The following is a 21,103-nucleotide window of genomic DNA, read 5'->3' as shown; positions in this document are numbered from 1 at the left end:
TATCTCAAGTTTGCCAACTGAAACTGAAAATACTAGGAAAAAACTACATAAGATAAGGAGTACAGGTGGTGAATCTCAAGAAACATTAGCTTTTTCAGTGTGATTGATGGAGAAGTCAGTCAGTGGGCTAATATTTCCTGTCTCGGTACCTTTACTGCTTCTTATCTACCAAGCAAACCCTTCCGATGAATGGATATTTCACAACCCAGCCAAAACAGGCTTTTCATACGGATTCTAAGTGGACAAGCTACAGTAACTGAGTATAATTTTCATTTATCAGTATTTGCTATCATTTCATTACTCTTTTAACCTCTTCTATTTAGTGAAATTGTGCTCTCACACTTAGGCAGCTTTAAGTAACTGTTTTTCAGCAGGATTTTACCAGGTTTGCACAACTAGGCCAATAACTATTTCAATCAATAGGGGCAGTTATCTAAATGTGTTTTTTTAAATGATGATCAAAATTTATCTCCTATAAAAAACCCCACACATAGACTTTCCCCAGCAACATAAATGACAGTTTACATTTTATATATTTGATCTAGGAGTTCGGAGAAATTATATCCTGCAGATTTATATGCAATAGGCACAGGCAACAGTTTCTCTTTAAAAAACCCAACAGCTTGAGTTACCATTTGCAGCAGGTATAATACTAGGTAAATGCATGTGTTTATGTCTCATTTAAGATAATCAAAGAACTTCTGAGATAATAATACATTATTTAGCATTTCACTGAAACAAGGAGACAAGCGTAGCTATAGCTACCAAGAATATCAATGACTTTTGGCTTTCAGAAAGGTCTAGAGACAATCTGTTTATTCAGAGGAGTTGTCATGTGAACACACTCGGGACAGTATGTTTGATAAAGACTACAATTCACCTGTTACCAAAAAAATACCAAAACCCCACGACACACACACTATCCATTTCTTCTAAAGTATCTTTAAGAATGTTTCTTAGATTATAAACTCTTCAATGCAAGCACAGTGTCTAGTTCTATGTTTATATAGCACACAGCACAATGCAACCCCTACTTACTATTTATGAAATTAAAATAATAATGTTTAAAATTAAAACACAAAAAAGCTGGTACCAATACAACTAGAATCCTGCAGCCATATATTTAGTACCTAACAAATATATCAAAGTTATCTCAATTAAGAACCTCCACCAAAACTGATAACACAAAATAATTCTCCTATTCCCTTCTGGAAGGTCCAGAACCTGCAGTCTCTGTGGAGGCTCCCATTAATTTCAGTGAGCACTTTATTTAAATAAGAACCACAGGATCAGCACTAGGACTATCGTATGTTACTTCCTAATCGATCTTGATTTTCTCACTGGACTTTTACACCATTGGGGTGGGGAGGAAGGAAGAGAAGAACTGAGGGAGAGGAAAGGGAATGGAAGGAGAGAAGTCAAAAGAAAGAGAAGGGTCAGCAAAAAAATAGCAAGAGAGGAGAATAGGAAAGCGAAGGAAGGAGAAAGGTGAAATAATGGAGAAAAGTAACAGGTAAGAAATAGGGGTTAGGAGGAACAGACTGAGAATAAGAAGGAAAGGCAGAATAAATGAGGAAGCGATTAAGGGCCTGATCCCACATCATTAAAGTCTATGGGAGTTTTGCCATTGACTTCAATGGGTGCAGGAACAGGCACTTAAGGGAGAAGAATCTAACTGACAGCTGATATAGAGGAAAGGTTCTACTGAGAAGGAAAGAATCTTAGCAAAAGGGAAAATGGGGGGGGGGAATCCCAAGTGAATGTCATATACTCTGCCTCACACAAGAGAGAAAGAGAAAATACTGAAAGGAAACAGAAGGAACAAAAGACAAAGATAAAAATCAGGGGGGAAAAACACAGTATCTTGAAGACATGAAAGAAGTATGGCCTAAGAGAGAAAACAATGATCTTTAAAAAATGAGACAGTCAAAGGGAATCTTTTCACAGTTATTACATACACACAGAGAGAAAAAGAAATCTTAACCAAACCATAAGTCTGGATACTTGGAATTCTGGGGAAGTATAGTGGGGCAGCTGCCCCACTCCATGAGAAAAAGGGCTGGAACAGGACAGAGAGGCTGCGCAGACCAGCAGCCAATCAGCAAAGGCCTGTGGAGAGCCAATCAGGGCCAGGCTGGGCCCTATATAAAGACTGCCTAGCAAAGGAGAGGGCAGTCTCTCCCTGACTAGCAAGGGAGGAGGACTGGTTCCTGAGGTAAGGAGGTAGCACCTTCGACAGAGCAGTGCTGGGCAGGTTCGGGGGAGCAGAGGAGAGCTCTGGCCCAGTTACCTGACAGACTGTGGCCCCTGCTAAAAAGGGTCGAGAAGGTGCACGGGGCTAAAGGGGAAGTGGCCCAGGAAAGATAGGCGGACGAGAGGGGAGAGAAGGAGGGCAGAGGGAGACTGCTGCTAGAGGGTCCCTGGGTTGGGACCCAGAGTAGCAGTGGGCCTGGGTCCCCCCTTGCACTGCATCTGGCCATGAAGGAGTGTGGCCAAGACTGACTGCAACTTGCCCCTGAGGTGAGAGGCTAGACTTTGGGGTTGTGGTTGGTCACTGAGGCAGGTGCAAGCCAAAGGCTGTTGTTACCCCCCTCCCGGGAAGGGGATGAGAGTAGAGTAGTGGGCGCTGCTGGAAGGCAGTGTCCTGAAGCAGACACCGCCGAGCGGTGCGGAGCAGACAATGGGTGAGACACCATGCGCAGAGGGCGCTCCACAGCTGACAAGAGCTAATTCCTGGAGGAACCAGCAGGAGGTGCCAGCGGTGGTGAGTCTCCACCCTGTTGCACGTGGTGGAGAATGTGGGCATAGACAATCACCCCTGATACAAGGGGCAGGGCAAGGACTGTGGGACTATTGCCTAGATCTGAAATTGAGGAACTGAAGGTGGAGAAAATGGTGGACTGGTACTGGAGAGCCTGTGTGGCCTGGCCCGCCAAGCTGCAAGGGGGACTGCTTCAGCTGCTGCAGGGGAGGGCACATGGACCTCATTGGAGGCCAGGCACCTGGGGCCAGAGGCCGGTGCCGGGGCCTAAAGACTGTTTTGCCTGTGGGTGACTGGGACACTACAGAAGGGAGTGCCCCTACCGGGTTGGGGCACAGAGACCCCACCTGGACAAGGAAGGAACTGAGGGAGTGCCCCCTGTGAGGGTAACAGGAGGGCCCAAAACATGTTGGGCCTGTAGGAAACTGGGGGAGGGAGTGCCCTTATGGGACCTGCAGGGCCCAGGCTAGCCCTGCAGGAAGGACTATGCTAGAGACAAACTGTAGGAGGGCCGTGGCCAACAGAAGACAGTATTTGGTCCTGCCATGCGGGCAGGGGACTGGACTCTATGACCTCTCAAGGTCCCTTCCAGTCCTAGAATCTATGAATCTATGAAATGCTTCCTTTGCCACAAAGAGGGCCAGTTAAGATGGCCCTGCACCCAGAGAAGGAGGGGCAGGATGGAGGATCGGGCTGGGTCTGAAACTGCCCCGAAGGAGGGGGTGGTGAGAACCAGGGCCCTAGAAAGGGGATTGTCTGGGGCAGGGAGGCCCCAGATAAAAAGTGGAACCCACGTGGGAGCTGAGCAGGCTACAGTGGGCACCCAAACCCTTGAGGAAGAGAGCCGGCTGCTCCAGTTAGTGGAGAGCCTGCGGCAGGAGAGACATCCTGTGGGGCCACCTAAGAGGGAAGCTGGGGAGATAAGACCACATGTGGGGGGGTGTGTCTCTAATGGGGAGGGTGTGTAGTGGGGCGGTTGCCCAACTCCTGGAGAACAGGGATTAAAAGCAGCCAAGCTAGGCTGACTGGGGAAGCAACCACAGTTGGGGCCATGCCTAATCAGGGCCCAGCTGGCCCTGATAAGAGGGCTGGGGGTCAGAAGTTAGAGGAGTCTCACTCTAGACCTGGAGTGGGAAGGGCTAGCTGCCTGGGAGCAAGGTACCTGAGGTGGAGCAGTGCTGGGGAAGGGCAAAGGGAGCTGGGTACTTCCAACCTGGGAAATCCCCAGGCTGCAGGCCTTGCTAAAGGCCAAAGCTGGTACAGGGGTTGCAGAGGTGTAGCCTGGGCTTAGGCAGAGGCAGCTGGTCTGACTCCCTTGCCAATGATGAGTAGCCTTTATAGACTGGAATCTGCCCCAGTGAGCAGGGGCTAGATGATGACTGGCAGTAGCCACTGAGGCAAGGTGGGTTTAGAGGGCTGGGGGTTCCCCTGGGAGGGGAGACCCAGAGTGTGGGCTTACTGCTGGGGCAGAACCCCAAGGTAAAGGGCACTGGGGTCCGGGAGGGACATGGGGCCAGCGGCAGGCGGGACACCGGCCTGCAGTGGGTGCTCCATATGCTGGAGAGCTAATTCCCAAGATGACCAGCAGGAGGCGCCGTACCAGTGAGTCATCGCCTCGCTACGGGAAGTTTAGAATCTGAACCCACAGCTGATCTCATTTCTATAACATGCTGACCACCACCTACATCATCTTATCACTTCAAGTCAAACTTTGAGGTATTTGAAATCCAGATCTGACTTTTATCTTATCTTACACAAAACATGGTATCTCTAGTAAATAAAACTGCACGAACGTCTACTGGAGTTTTGTTGTGTCATATTTTAAAACTATGTACAGTGAGGTGGAAACAGGGGTATGTGTGCTGGGGGAGGGGTGACCCCCAACCAGTGGGGGCACAGAACTCCTCTAGAGCCAGGACAGGAAGGGGGGCAGATCCAGCTGCTGGGGAGGAGGGAGAGGAGGAGAGCCATCTCCCCTGGTCCTGGGGCCACAGTGGGGAAAACCAGCTCCTCTGGCTGCCCAGAGAGAGCGCGCTCCTCTGGCCACGGGGTGCATAGAAAGTGCCCCTCCAAAAGTGGCCACATTTTTTATTCCTGTGCATGCCCCTGGGAGGAAAGTAAAGAATTTACTGTGACATGCATACAAGTCTTTCTGAGTTGCTATTCACTGTTACAGGACTGCAGTATTTCTCCTGATTTTACTGTTGGCGTTGTCAGAAACAATACACAACATTTATTGGTTTATGGCATTCTTTTCATGTTACAGGGATGTGACAAATGGCATTTGTTGTTACTAGTCCAAACACCAATAGTAGCTATCAGTTGTCAGTAAATAATAAATACAAATAATTAATGACCTTGCAAGGAACTGTAACCTCAAGAGGTCTCCTGATAGCTGTAACATGTGGTAAATGGATTGTGTTGTGCTGCCAATAATAAACAGATTTGCTTGAACATGGAATGCATGATTTGGAAAGCTGTAATGGGAACCCTTTATATAATGCAGTTATTGGAAGAGAACAGTGAGATTCCTATATGATTTTGTCCCATCAATTCCACAGACCTTCAGTGGGATTTTTTTTTTAAATCAGCAGTTCAGTAACTTTTCATTTTTTTTTTTTTAAAGTTTAAATTCACTGTCACTGATATTTTCAGGAGTTATTGGGCAGTGCTTTGGTATCACCATGGTTGGCAAAAGAACCACAAGGACTGAACATGAATTGTAGAGCCAGTACACATTTCTACTTTTATATAGCTGATGGCACAATTGAAATGCAGGCCAGGGCCTAGCTTTTGCTGCTCAAGTGTGCAAAGGAAGCAGAAACAGGCCATTTCTTCGCTGGAGCAGCGAGTCCCCCGTACACATAGAGTGGGTATAGCTAATTCCTACATCATCCCACCACCTCTGCAGTTCCAAAATAGGAGAGATCTGAGGGTTGTGACCAGAAAGTGCTACACTCTGGCAGTCCCCATCTGGCGGAATGTCTCTTGGGGTCTGTTACCAGCTGGTGGAGTTTAGAAAAGCTCTCAGCCTCTAGTTCTCCAGTGTTTTGTGCTTTTTTATTTATTTATTTATTTTTTTTGGCTACTGATGCTACCATAGTGCCTCAATGATTCAGAGACAGAGAGCTAGCTAATAATTTCTATTTAAAAATCAAATTCACTTTGTCCTACGCAAAAATAAACACCATTAACTTCAGAACTAAGGTGTTCGTCCTGATTTCCAAAAGCTGCCTCTGATTTTAGATCTGCAGTTTTTGGGACACATAATTGCAGGCACATTGTTTAGCCACCTAGAGTAATGACTTGATTGTGTGTGCAATCACTGGTGCCCATGAGATTGCCCCCCACAATTATTTGCAAGCCTCATAATAGGAGTTCTAATTTGGAGTCCAAGTTAAAACCCTGAGACAGCACTAGTTTTCAATTTGCATATAGTAACTGTTTTATGGCTAGCTTACATACCCTAGAAAAATAAAGTTTTTAATACAGAAATGTGTGCACTGATGCCCCCTTAAAAAGCATTGTGTGGTACCTATAAAACCAACAAAAATTAAACTTAAAATCAAGCACTCTTTGAAGGGCCCCATTATCATTTTACAGAGGCAAGAGAAGCATTTCCCAATCTTTTCAATCATGTGTACCATTTTACTAGACTAAGACCTCAATCCTGTCCTCTTGAGCTGATACCTCCTATTTAGTTGTGTGCACTGTAATGTACAGACATATGGGTGGGTGGGCTAAAATTTACAGAAGTAAATAGGAGAAATTTACAGAAGTAAACAGTGAGCAGAGGCTTAACACTGAAGCAGAGATGGAATTCACAGTATCAGTCACAAAAAGGCCAGTCATATTTAGGGCCTGATCCAGTAAAGTCAACTGGGAGACTTCCATTTATTCCAGTGGACTTTGGATCAGGCTGTCAGTACCTAAATGCTTTGGTGATTGGCTATAGACAAGTAATATAGGTGCCGATAGATTAAAAGAATCCTAAAGAATTAGTAATAGTATCATACCAATTGTTGGGAATCGTTAGAAGGTATAGCATGCACCCTCAGGAAAATAGGATCAAATCATGAAACATTGGATACAGAAGCCACATTGCTTACCATTTGCAGCAAAAGCCTTTGCAGTAGAAATATCATTTAATCTATACAAAAAAGGAAAGATAATTAAAATATTATATAGACCAGAATAATATTCTCAAGAAACATCTTGAGTTAAAGGCCATTTTTGGCATGCCCTTCCTATGCTGGTCTGCAAAGCTACTACTCCTTCCTTATTCAATCCTTCATTAAAGTCCATTTCTTTTTTCTGCAAAGCCCATAAGGAACTAGTCAACTAAGGTCATCGAGTCCAGCCCCCTGCCTTCACTAGCAGGACCAAGTACTGATTTTGCCCCAGATCCCTAAGTGGCCCCCTCAAGAATTGAACTCACAACCCGGGGTTCAGCAGGCCAATGCTCAAACCACTGAGCTATCCCTCCCCCCTGCAAGCAAGACAGGTTCTATTTTTACTGTGCCCACACATGCTTCTTCTAGGGTTCCTAATACTGCTGGCAGTGCTCCTCAGCACAGCAAACCAACTTATAGCTATCTCCTGTGCAGGTCCATAGGGCAAGAAGGGACTACCCAGCATCTGCTTCCCCCTTTTGCACAGGGCAGGCATAAGTTGGCCTTCAGGGCACAGCAATAAGCAAAACTCAACATTGTAAATAGGAAGTTAATATTTTAAAAGTTGCTTCGTGCTGATCTCAACATCTTGCAGTGTGGTTTGCAAATTTTTAGCATCAACTTCAAAGTAAACTAATTGCTTGATTGTACTGAATTCTGAGAGCTATAAATGTGAAGGCAAGTGTTCAAAGGCTTGAGGGTGTTACAGGGTAGATTCCAATGAGCACAGAAGCAAAATAAATTTCAGTGTAACTTTAGATTTTTCACATGTACAATTTACTTTTATGTTTAAAAGCATTTCCATGTGCTCTTTCCTCTCATGACATCAGTGACAGAAATGTTTACAGTAATTTATCACTGCTGTCATTCGGAAGAGAATGGAAATGCTGGTTAGAAACGTGTCAAGTGGTGGTGAAATTGACAACAGAACAAGTTATCAGATTAAATAAAATAATCAAAGTCCTGTCAAACTCAATAATTTGTATGACTATATTGAGATAAAGCACCTAACAGGAATGCTGACAGCACCTGATAGGACTGCCTATAAACTTCGTAGCTTTTTGTTGAAACAGAAACATACAGATTGCCATTCCAGCTCAGGAGAAAGGATACTGAACGATATGGACCAATCTCCAACAGTGCTCTATATCAGACACTCCAGAGAGAGGTGTAAAAGCCCCAGAATTAACAATCATGCAATAACATGCCTATGAAGGAACTTTCTCCCTAACCCCGGCAGAGAGAAGATGGCTTAGTCCCAGAAGCATGAAGGATTTGATAATGTCCTTTAAAATTGTATAATTGGTAATTTATTTAATATTTACAATTTCATTAACCTGTCTAATGTGATTAAGACTGATCTCAATATTGATATAAACATCTAATCCTGTTTATAATCCTGCTAGGTTCTTAAACTCTGGAATACCTTATGGCAGTGAATTACGTGTTGCATAAAATAATTCCCTTTATCAGTTATAAATGTGTTGCTATTTAATTCCATTAGGTGCTCCATGTTTCTAGTATAATGACACAGGTAAAATATGACTGACCTTCTCTACACCATTCAAATACTGTCCTTGGTAAACTTAACGGACAATGTGAAATAATACAGGGTGTGTATTTAGGGCAAAATATTTGATAATAACTTTCTTAATCCTGTAACCCTATTGTTTTAGGCACAGATTTTTAAAGGTTTTTAAGTGTTGCTGTGCTCAGCATTACAACACCTAACTGATTTAGGATCCTAAATCCAATTTTCAAAAGGGATCTAGGCACTCGGTCACTTTACTGTCAATGTGATTCAGGCTCCTAACTGCGTAAATTCCTTTTGAAAATAAGATTTAGGATCCCAAATCAGTTAGGTGTTGCAACACTGAGCATAGCAATGCCTCAATAACTTTTACAAATCTGGGCCTTAGTGACTTATATACATGGTTAATACACATGGAATTTTCAAGAAGGCTGAAAATATACAGAAATGTCCATTCCAATCTTTATTGCAACAAGCTCCATACCTGCTGATTGGCTGTAGCTTTACCACAAATATGTTGGGCTTGGATGTGTCTACTTTCAGCTCAAACTCATCTATGTCTGTTAGCTTCCAATCCATTGATTCTTGAAGATAATCCAAAAGGTAACTGGTAGCCTGACAGTCAACAGCCGATAAAACTAAAGAGGATGATGAAGATTCAAGGAGTTCCTGTAATAAGTATGTGGAGAATTTAGTCATCTGCTTCATAGTTAAGACACAGGCGGAATGCTATATTCTTGATTGTGATATTCAAATCTGCACACAAATCCAACACTGCAATTTAAAAAAATGACAAGTAATGAGCATTGGTAGAGATGGTTGAAAATTTTTCAAAATTATTAAAGCTTTGCAAAGCTTACATTTTTTTTCTATTTTTTCACCAGTTTATAAAGGTATTGAAATGTCTGAAAATTCAAAATTTTGATTAATTTTTTTTGCAAAATTTGTTTGGATATTTTCACAAAGATAATCCTGCATTTTTCAACCAGTAATGTATTAACATTTTTGCCAACAGGTTTTATTTCTCTTTAAATTGATAGCACATTTTATTTAGCACATAGTCCACATGAAGCCTTGTAAGCATGATATTGAAAGCATGACAGCTCCTGGTCTGTATTCCTCAGAACATATACAGTGCTAGTTACCTCACACTTCTACACCAATGTGTCTCAATGTGACACAGTAATTCCATCTCCATGGCTACTACACCATGAGGAAGTGCATTCATACTACTAGTCTAATAAAGGGCATAAAGGGCATCAAACAGCTGTCAGACAGGAAATTAATGCCCTTGTAATTGAAACTGATCAATATAGGTAAGCACAAGTTAGAACAGTACAATTCAGTACCAGATAGCCACGCTACCATGTCTACACACTTTGCATCTTAAATACCCATTCTTGATAAGTGCTATGAGTGACTAATTTGTAACATAATTTGACAAATCTTGCCTATTTTGGGGTCACAGAATCTCATGCTGTTGCTATTTAATTTTTTATAAGTATTTTCATGAATTTCAATTACTTCCTGGCTTGCTACTCAAAACCTGAATCACAAAACTCGGACTGAGTTGGCTCAGTTGGGATTGATCAAATGGTATAATATCTGTTATTTGATCAGGTGAGCATGACTTTTATTCAGGCTTCTGAGCCAAACTCTCATGGAAAGTGAATTAAAAACAAACAAACACCTCTTTCTGCAAGAATAAATAAATAATGCTAATGTTCTGAAGAAGCTGTTTCTGTGTCACTGCAAACCTACATTGTCACAGGCACCTGAATTGAGACTCTGACAGGTGCTAAGGCCAGTTGGGCCTGTTGCCTTAATACAGTTGGGAACTAGGGGGGCTGCCATGCAGAAATCCAGTTCCAGAATGGCTGAACCATGTGGTTCTTTCCAGAGGAGTGTGACGGTGGTAAGGCTGATCCACAAAGGGTGCACGTGAGAAAGACTAATGGAGTCTAAAACAGGTTGCACTGTGACTATGACACCTAGTTCACAGTATCTTCTCTTTTGCATTTCTAAATTTAGGGATAATTGCTATTATATCTAGTGTTCTGATGTTAAAGTTGTTACAGACTCTCTCTTAACTAGTGCTAGTGTTATGGTGTTGCTAAAGCTTTTCTCCTACTCATTCTTTCTGTTCTCTAACACTTTCCTGACCCTTTTCTGTTTTTCTGATTGCTCAGATGTTTTGCTGTTGCTTATGTTTCCTGATGATTTTAAAGGAGGGAACTCCAAGCTAAGATTAAGTATCAGAGGGGTAGACGTGTTAGTCTGATACTTGACACCATGCAAGGCACTGCATTTAGCGTATGGAATGGAAATCTATCAACCTCATGAAGAAACTTGCACAAATACAGACAGATATCATCTTCCTTTCCAAATGCAAACGGATGGACATCATACCAAATGGACTGAAGGTGAGCCATTACTTGCATCTGAAGAAGTGAGGTTCTTACCCACGAAAGCTTATGCTCCCAATACTTCTGTTAGTCTTAAAGCTAAGATTAGAAATCTTCACAGTTTCTCTAGCTGTAAATCAAAGATACCTCAGTTGTATTGTCCAATTAGCCAGGATCAGGGCCGGCTCCAGCATTTCTGCCGCCCCAAGCAAAAAAAAAGCCGCGATCGCGATCGGCGGCGGCATTCGGGGAAAAAAAAAAAAGCCGCGATCAGCGGCGGCAGTTCAGCAGCTCCTAGAGGGAGTGAGGGACCTGCCGCCCCCGAATTGCCGCAGGTGCTGCCCCTCTCCCTTGGCCGCCCCAAGCACCTGCTTGTTAAGCTGGTGCCTGGAGCCGGCCCTAGCCAGGATGGTAGAAAAATAACTACAGGAATGAAAACAGGGCCAGGCTGCCTTAGTTCACAGGCCTCTGAGAAGGGTTCTCAGCTCCTTCTACAGGAAAATGATGTCATAGCCTGCCTTGCTTGTTTTGGTTAATGAACCTGAAGATAGTTAACATGTTGCATGAGAAAATCATGATGCTATATTTAATGCCAATAGTTTTGCTACTTTAATTCAGGGAAGTCTATGGCCTGTATTATGTAGGAAGCCAGACTAGATGATCACAAAAGAGTCCTGTGGCACCTTATAGACTAACAGATGTATTGGAGCATAAGCTTTCATGTGTGAATATCTTTTTTGCTTTTTACAGATCCAGACTAACACGGCTACCCCTCTGATAGATGATCACAGTGATCCCTTCCAGCCTTATAATCTCTGAACCCCTTGCTCCCAGCAGCAGGAACTGTTCCAACAATAGTATTAAGCAGTTTTTAAATTTTTTTGTTAAAGAAAATTTTTTAGTGATCAGTGTCTTGATTTATAAAAATTATGAAGATGGATATTCAAAAACCTATGAGAGTATTGCACACCTGTCATTAAGGAACCCACATGATGCTTTAGCTGTCTAGTGTATATTCAGACTAGTGTACATCTTCAGCTCATCAGAATCCTGCACACTTTAAATGGGATTGAGACTGCATAGAGCTACCCAAAAGGGCCTGATTTTGCATTCCAATGAAGGATCAGGCACTAAGGGGCAAATCCAGTTCTGAGTAATCAAGCTGGCCATTGGGAAGATCTGCAGGGGAAAGGGAGAGAAATCTTCTCCCTAAGCACACAGAGTGACAGTGGAACCCCGGCATAGAAGCTGGAGTATAAAATATTTGCAAAAGGAAATTCTGCTGGCTTTGTCAAATTATTATCTGAATGCACTTCTTTGTCTTTTTACAAGTCACGTACTTCTCTTTTAGATTAAACATTAGAGGAACTTTTTTAATTGATTTCATTTGTTTCTAGAAAGATTGTTAATTGCTCTCATTTTTTCTTAGATACAGATTGTGTTTAGATACTTTTCTGTCAATTTTGTAACAAAACATATTTTGGGGAAAAGATTCTTATGTTCCCAGACTTTTCCAGGGCAAAAACAAGCCAGAAATAGGCAGGTTTCTTAATATAAATGAGAGATCCTTGAAGTCTTTAATCTGCAAAAATGCCATTTAAAATATCAAAGTTGTGGGTTTATTTTCTACCACACTGATCAATTAATGTCACATATTCAAAGCAAAGCAAAGCAAAGCAAACAGAGTTGGAAGAACCATCTGTTTCTACTCAGGTAACAGTCTTTTGAAAATCAGTGACAATCACGTGGAAAATTTGTGTTGTCACTGTTTTTGAAGCTTTCAGCTTACATAATGTATTTTATATTTTTAGATTAATAAAATATACTTTACCACAAGTTTCAGGAGGCATACATGAAATTATGCATTATAGTTCTAGGGAAAATTGATGCAATATACCTTAGCAGATAATAATTATTTCAACTACTGAGAGTTTTTGTGAAGTAGTTTTTCATTCCATTGCAGTTTGTCAGCTAATGTTGTGACTGTTGTTATTGTATATCTCATTTATTAAATTTGTTCCTGCCCTTCCATTACAGGTTATCTGCAAATTGTTCTTTTAAAAATGGGAGCATTGCTTGTTTTTTATTTATGTACTTACTTTGCTTCTTTATGATGTATAAAGAGGGCCTGATTTTATTCATTTGTTTTTATTTTCTACTTTTTAAAAAAAAAAACCTTGTAGCTATCAGTAATGCCAAGTCTGGTCATCCCTACTTTGGCCTGAAAACCTCTTAATAGTAGGAAGCAGTGTCTTAGAGCATGTTTACCGTGTGTCCTCACACCATAGCTGAAGGGGAAGGTTTGAATCTTTTAACAAAGACAACCTTTATCTAAAAGGTTAGGTAGTCACTGACGTTAAATAAGTGTAAACAAAAACAAAGCTTTAAAGATTCTAAGGCCTTCTCTATCCCAGGTAATTGTACCAATTTAACTAAATTGGTTTAGAAACTGAATTTGGTTAAACTGGTGTAATCCTCTTGTGTGGAGATTCTTAAATTGGTTTAAGACAGGGATCGGCAACGTTCGGCACACGGCTCGCCAGGGTAAGCACCCTGGCGGGCCGGGCCAGTTTTATTTACCTGCTGACGCGGCAGGTTCGGCCTATCGCAGCCCCCACTGGCCACGGTTCGCCGTCCCGGGCCAATGGGGGCGGCAAGAAGCGGTGCGGGCAAGCGATGTGCTGGCCGCGGCTTCTCGCCGCCCCCATTGGCCCGAGACAGCGAACCGCGGCCAGTGGGGGCCGCGATCGGCCGAACCTGCCGTGTCAGCAGGTAAATAAAACTGGCCCGGCCCGCCAGGGTGCTTACCCTGGCGAGCCGCGTGCCGAACGTTGCCGACCCCTGGTTTAAGACTATCTTGTATCAATTTAGTTGAAGTCAGTACAAGGGTATGAAGCAATAGGCAGGGCCGGCTCCAGGCACCAGCCTTCCAAGCAGGTGCTTGGGGCGGCAATCTGCAAGGGGCGGCAGTCCGTGTGTTTTTGCCCCCAAGCAGTGCGCCGAATTGCCGCTGCGGATGGTGGGGGCAGTCCGTGTGCTGTGAGGGCGGCACGCGCGTTTCCGCGGCAGCGGCAATTTGGCGGCAGCTTCTATGTTCAGCTGCCTGCGGCGGCAATTCAGCAGCAGCTTCTGTCTTCTGGCTGAAGACAGAAGCTGCCGCCAAATTGCTGCCGGCCGCTGCGGAAACGTGCGTGCCGCCCTAACGGCACACAGACTGCCCCTGCCGGCCGCGGCGGCAATTCGGCGCACTGCTTAGGGAGGCAAAAACAGTAGAGCCGGCCCTGGCAATAGGTTTCCTGGTAGAGTAGAGGATAATATTTCAGCCTCTTTAAACAGAAGGGAGGGGACATGGGTGACTGAGGACTGGTCTACACAGTTTTGTACTGCTATTATTACTTTGGTTTAGAAACTAACACAGTTTAAATGGTGCAACCCTTACTGTGTGTGCAGTTGTATGGATATAAAGATGCTTATAGCAATATAGTTTATACCTGTTAAGCAATCATGTTGAGATAGGATTATATGACCCTGTTCAGCCAGTTGGTAAAACGATCAACAGTTTTTACTACCAATAACGATTGCAATTATTTTCAGTTACATACATATGCTTGTTTTGGCCAATTAGATTATATTTGGCTATCAAGGAGTGTCTATAATAATAAGTCATGTAGCTGTGCATATGTACATTTACACACATGCAATATCTAGCCAAAAGTTCTGACTTACAATAGTAATTAGACAACTGCACAGCTGGCAGCTAATTAGAATGCTTTATTTTACATTGTAATTCCATAAAGTTAAGCATCAGTGCAGGGAAAGCCAAAGCTAATACTTGGGAAAACAGTTTGTGGAATATAATTTGCTTGACAGAAATTCTCCCAGAATGCTAATCTTTGTATTTTATTATTTAATAAAAAAATTATTTGAACCTTTAGGACAAATGGTGTACTTGTAACATCTTTTTCTGTATTAACTGGAAATGGAAGCCTCTAATTGCACACATACTCATTGATCCCAAAAGCTCAAAACAGCTGTTAACGTAGCTGAACAAATCTAATAACTGCAAATGTCTCTGAGGCTTATAACCCCATAACTCTCTTTTCAAGTTACATTTTTTCCTTGTATTACACATGCTGCTACATGCACACATTCATACTAAATGAGATCTCTGGTTTAAGTCTGTGAATAAATTTGCATCTCTGAAGTTCAAGAGGAGAATGCTCAGGTAACATGGCACAGCTATTATTTCTTAATCACTCATACAACAAAGTTTGTATATTGAGATATAAACATTTGTGATCATGCAACATTAAAGATCTGAATTTGCCTAAGGTGAGGAAATTCATGGCTGATTTCCCCTTTTTCCCTATTGTGTATATATTATGATAGGGTCTTTCATCAAACAATCAGGACTGGATTTCTTTCTAAAAGATATGCTTTCACTCAACTGGAAATTATGAGCTTGATTCAGAGATTACTGGGTGAATGTTTATGGCCTGTGTTCTACAGAAGGTCATGCTCAATGACCTTTTCTGGACTTCAAATCTATGACTGTGTTCACAAATGCCCAAGTATTGTTAAAAGTAATACATATGTGCACCTAAGTGAAAGAAAAATGTTTTGCTTAAACAATATATAATTCAATGTAAAGTATTTACAATCCTATTGATGGAGCAATATAGAAAAATGCAATTTCCAGTCTCCCTGGCCATTAAGTCCTACACTAATACCTCCAGACTTCCTGTCCCAGTCTCCTGCCACACTCAGTTTCCTTGTCCACTCAGTCCCCTCCCAACAGCTCCTTGTCCAGCCCGTCCCAGTCCCCACTTCACCTGGCTCCTCTGATCTGGTCTCTCTCCTCCACCTTGGTCCCCATTTGCAACCCTCCACACACCCACACACACACAGATGTGCCCCATTTGCACTGAATCCCAGTCCCAATCTCCCTCCATGAACTCCTCAACCAATCTCAGTCTCCCCCTGCACCTACTGGCTCCCAAGTCCCTATCCTCCCCACCCCAGTTTCCCTTCCTGGCTCCCAGTAACAATCTCCTTGTCCTCCCATCCATCTCTTGTCCCTCTGTATTCAAATGAGACAGCTTCCTTCTCCATGCTGCCTGGGCCCAACAAGAGAGGCACTGAAAGAGCAGGAGAGACAGCTTCCCTGCTCTCAGTTCAAGTGCCCAGACCTGGACCCAGTCCCAGCACACCCCACAGCAGTCCAAAGCTGCAACTTCAGGGGAAGTCCAACTCAGCCCTGGGCTGGAGCATGCCCAGTGTAGAAGGAATCTTTCGGAAAAGCTGCTAAATCTGATAAGTCTCTACTAAGCCTGTGAATTTTGTCAAGGGCTTATAACTTGGCCAAATTTGGGTAGATTTCCATGGGGGCAGCAAAAGGCATATCCCTGACATACATGGTACTGCCCTACCAAGTCCTTTCTCCAAAGCATCAGGGTGCTAGAGATTTTCAAAGAATAGATTACCAGAATGTTTTGTCTTGGGCAAAACAATGCATTTTTCCTTAGCCTCAGTCTCAGAAATGGCTGAATCATCTTGGCTGGAAAATTTCAGCCCAGACAGTTACATTTGGAAAACTTATAAGTGAACTAAAAGCAGGGTCTTATAATGGGAAATGTCAGGCAACATTAATAGGCAATACAACCCGCCCCATACATATGATGTACTACATCATATGTACTGCATCATATGTCCCATTGTTTGGCAAGGTATGGTCATTATGGGTCAGATCCTGCAAAGCGTTCAACTCCCTCTGAAGTCAATGCGAGTTGAGGCTGCTCAGCACGATACAGGTAGTTATTATGGGAGTTTTAATTCTGTTTTCTGAATCTCATGCAATGAAAGTCTCAGACAGTGTTGCAATAGCACTGCTGATTCTCTTAAATTCTTTGATCTTTTTTAAAGACATAGGGGGGAAAAGTATTTAATAAAAACACACCTTTGTTTGAGTGGCTGTGCCTCAACAACGCTTGAAGAGATTTTCTTCCAATTTCCCAAATGAATTCACTTCTGCAGTGAGAAGGAGCATGTGAAATTTCAGCCCCAACAGGAATGGTTAAAGGAGCCACTGAAAATAAGGGCTTAGAATGGAAGTGCCATCTCAACAATAACTAACAGAAGCAGAGAATAATAGAATCATAGAAGATTAGGGTTGGAAGAGACCTCAGGAGGTCATCTAGTCCAACCCCCTGCTCAAAGCAGGACCAACCACAACTAATTCATCCCAGACAGGGCTTTGTCAAGCTGGGCCTTAAAAACTTCTAAAGGTAGAGATTCCACCACCTCCCTAGGTAACCCATTCCAGTGCTTCACCAACCTCCTAGTGAAATAGTTTTTCCTAATATCCAGCCTAGACCTCCCCAACTGCAAGTTAAGACCATTGCTCCTTGTTTTGTCATCTGCCACCACTGAGAATAGCCGAGTTCCATCTTCTTTGGAACCCCCCATCAGGCAGTTGAAGGCTGCTATCAAATCCCGCCTCACTCTTCTGCAGACTAAATAAGCCTAGTTCCCTCAGCCTCTCCTCATAAGTCATGTGCCCCACCCCCTAATAATTTTTGTTGCCCTCTGCTGGACTCTCTCCAATTTGTCCACATCCTTTCTGAGGTGGGGGACTCAAAACTAGATGCAATACTCCAGATGTGGCCTCACCAGTGCCAAATAGAGGGGAATAATCACTTCCCTCAATCTGCTGGCAATGCTCCTACTAATGCAGCCCAATATGCCATTAGCCTTCTTGGCAACAAGGTTACACTGTTGACTCATATTCAGCTTCTCATCCACTATAATTCCCAGGTCCTTTCCTGCAGAACTGCCACTTAGCCAGTCAATTCCCAGCCTGTAGCAGTGCATGGGATTCTTCCGTCCTAAGTGCTGGACTCTGCACTTGTCCTTGTTGAACCTCATCAGATTTCTTTTGGCCCAATTCTCCAATTTGTGTAGATCACTCTGAACCGCTCCCTACCCTCCAGCATATCTACCTCTCCCCCCACTTAGTGTCATCCACGAACTTGCTGAGGGTGCAATCCATCCCATCTTCCAGATCATTAATGAAGATGTTGAACGAAACTAGCCCCAGGACCAACCCCTGAGGCACTTCGTTTGATACCAGCTGCCAACTAGACATCGAGCCATTGATCACTACCCTTTGAGCCCAACAATCTAGCCAGCTTTGTATCCACTTTATAGTCCATTCATCCAATCCATACTACTTTAACTTGCTGGCAAGAATACTGTGGGAGACTGTATCAAAAGCTTTGCTAAAGTCAAGGTATATCACGTTCACCGCTTTCCCCATATCCACAGAGCCAGTTATCTCATCATAGAAGGCAATCAGGTTGGTCGGGCATGACTTGCCCTTGGTGAATCCATGTTGACTGTTCCCGATCACCTTCCTCTCCTCCAAGTGCTTCAAAACAGTGGGGCAAACCCAGAGCCCAGTGCCCAGCATAAGTAGCTTCTCTGGATGCTGAGTGGATGCTGAAGTGGACACAGGGAGGAATCCTACCTCCAAGGTTATGGAGTGCGTAACGAGGTAGGTTCTGCAAACTCTTACATAGTCCCACTATAGGGCAAAGAACGGGAGGATTTGCACAGTTGTCAATCTCTCAGCCCTCTCCCAGAACACCTATGTCTGTCATGTAAGACTATCCCCACACAGGGGTCTTGCAATATGCAGGTGTGTGTACATCCTGCACAGCTCCCTGAAATATTTCCCTCACTTGAACAGTCAAAGTGCACCAGTTCTCTGCCAAAGGAGCCTCTGTGGCCATGGAAGCAGGGGCAAGAATTGCTCCTTAATGAAGCAGGCACAATCCTGCTTCGATTTTAAAACCACAGGACAGGCACATTCAGAAGTATTACTGCAGCCTTTTGAGGATGCAGCCATTGGCTCTTCAGTTACAATTTACTGTAACTTCCATAATTTACTCATTCCCAGATGCACTTTTACACTTGCCGTATAGTTATCTGAATTTGGTGTTAGTCATGTTAGCATAAAAACATTATGATCTGTTGTGCAGGTGACAAGTTCAAGAGTCCAGGAGTGCAGGAAAAAGGTGAGGAGGAGTGTTTATAACATCTAAAAGCCACATGCTCCTTGAGAATATATATGGTTTGCTGTATGAGATCTAAACAGATTTATACTTCCCCCCTCTGCTCTAATATAAACTATAGACACTAGCAGCAGGTCCTGCATTTTGAAGGCTCTGTTCTTCCAGCACTGTCTCCCACAATGCATCTATGACTGCCATCTGTGAACACTCCTTCACACTAACCAAGAGTACCTGGGAACAGTGGGTACATCAAGTTTGGTGTGTGTGCTTCTGTCAGTATGGACAGTGTGTACTGAGCATGCTGCATAAGAATTTTGTAAAGATTCTTCATGAGGAGAACTAGAGTGGGAGGTCAGAAAGTGTGACTGTGGCTGAGAAGGACTCAGTTTTCAATGTTAAGTCTGCATTTTGCTCCAATAAATAACAGTAGCACAACTCTGTAAGCCCACATTTAAAGTATTGAGATGTCTAATCACATTATTGCACTCAAAAATTAAACAGTTAGATGTCTACATGCTATAAAACACCCTCACAGTTATTTGTGGGTGCACAACCATGGAAACAAAATAGGAGGCCACTTTTGAAAATCAGGAGCAGTGAACTTATTCCTATAGCTGTTTCACTTTGTTCAGCAATTTTGTAAGTGGGCTTCACTATGTAACTTTGGAGGAGTGTCACTCTGGGAGTTTCTTGTTTTATACTAACCAATATAATAATGTTTTTAGAAATAATTTTTACAGATGATGATCAATGTACAGAATTTGACTTTCAGAAAGAAGATTGCTATGAAGGATATTACAGTACATGCAATTGCTTTTCTGCAACTCAGCTGTTAAAATTGAAACACCTTCTTAAGTTATCAAACTGTTTCATTTGAGTATCATTCTATTAACAATTGTCTGTCATGTCAGTCTAACATCATTTTTGTTTGTTTTTCAAATACCACTGGGAGATAACATATGGAATAGAAAGTCTTGCCTGGACATTGTGAAATGGCTTCTCATTTTCATAAGATTCACTGTAATGTGTGAAGTCATCGATGCTAAGCTGAAAAGCAGAAAAATAGTGCAGGTCAGACAGTGTCATCTCAGCTCATTACACACAAGCTGTATTCTGCATTGACAAGATGAAACAAATTACCAGTACATACCGTATCTTGAAGGAACAAGACAAGGTTCTTGGAATCCTGAGTAAACACAGGTTGCAGTAGCATATGCAGCTCCTGCTTTGAGATAATGTGTCCCTCATGTAAAGTAGCTTCAGAGTTCCACAGTGAGCTGAAATTAAAGTTAAATATTTTCCTTTATACTTGTTGCAAAGGTTGACATTTTGTTTCACTTAAATATACAAATGCTGGTAATGATATCGTAGTCTTTTGGCAAAGATCAGGTGTAATATCTGACAGTTTATTCTAGAGGTGAATTCAAATGGACAAATTATTCTAGTGTAGTTCATATCAAGTCAGTTGAGTTACACTAAGGATGAACTGGGGCATGGATGATTATTATTTATTACTACTGCCACCTGCCAGCCACCTGCCATTAGTATTTATTATGATTTGTGGAGTGCCAAAGGTATGCTAGATGCTTTATTGGCATGTGTAAAATGGGGACCCTCACATGAAGAATTTACATTCTCCATGTCCAATCCTGCAAACAGACACTACTAAACTAAGTGCTTTCCACTGTGGATGATCCCTTAGAAGTCAATGACACTGCCAATGGTAATAAACACTGTGGATCCAATTCAGCAAACCATCAGTGTTCAACAAAGCCTATGCTTAACTAGGAGACTGAATGGGACTTAAGTACATGATTAAGCGGTTTGCTGAACAGGGATGGATTTAAGCATCCATATAGACCTATTATTGTAACAGACAGGATACTTTTTAAAAGGAAGTTGATGGTACATGCTACCTTTCTTTTATATAAAATAGATTTTAAAAGTTGGAAGGAAGTCATATTGTTTGGTTGTTTAGAATACAAGAGAAAGTTTCCATTTGCTTGCTGTGGATCCTTGTAATGGTCCTTTCATCCTCGAGAGCAGTGGTTCCCAAACTTGTTCCGCTGCTTGTGCAGGGAAAGCCCCTGTCGGGCGGGGCTGGTTTGTGTACCTGCCGCGTCCGCAGGTTCGGCTGATCGTGGCTCCCACTGGCCGCGGTT

The 21,103-nt window shown here is 42.8% G+C and overlaps 1 protein-coding gene across 1 annotated transcript in view; it reads right to left on the bottom strand.

Annotated features, from left to right (window-relative positions):
* Nucleotides 1–21,103, bottom strand: part of LOC112120520 (V-type proton ATPase subunit S1) — a 79,384-nt gene that overhangs the window by 36,562 nt on the left and 21,719 nt on the right. The window contains exons 3-6 of the mRNA XM_024219630.1: nt 20,092–20,218; nt 19,920–19,988; nt 8,949–9,133; nt 6,871–6,911 (exon numbers count right to left, since the gene is read on the bottom strand). Coding sequence (XP_024075398.1) covers nt 6,871–6,911; nt 8,949–9,133; nt 19,920–19,988; nt 20,092–20,218 — 422 coding nt within the window. The remainder of the gene's footprint in view (nt 1–6,870; nt 6,912–8,948; nt 9,134–19,919; nt 19,989–20,091; nt 20,219–21,103) is intronic.

Source organism: Terrapene carolina, unplaced genomic scaffold, assembly GCF_002925995.2.
Source record: "Terrapene carolina triunguis isolate 2854851 unplaced genomic scaffold, T_m_triunguis-2.0 Scaffold68, whole genome shotgun sequence".
NCBI lineage: Eukaryota > Metazoa > Chordata > Testudines > Emydidae > Terrapene > Terrapene triunguis.
Note: the sequence above shows the minus strand (reverse complement) of the source record. Positions and strands in the feature narration are given on the sequence as shown.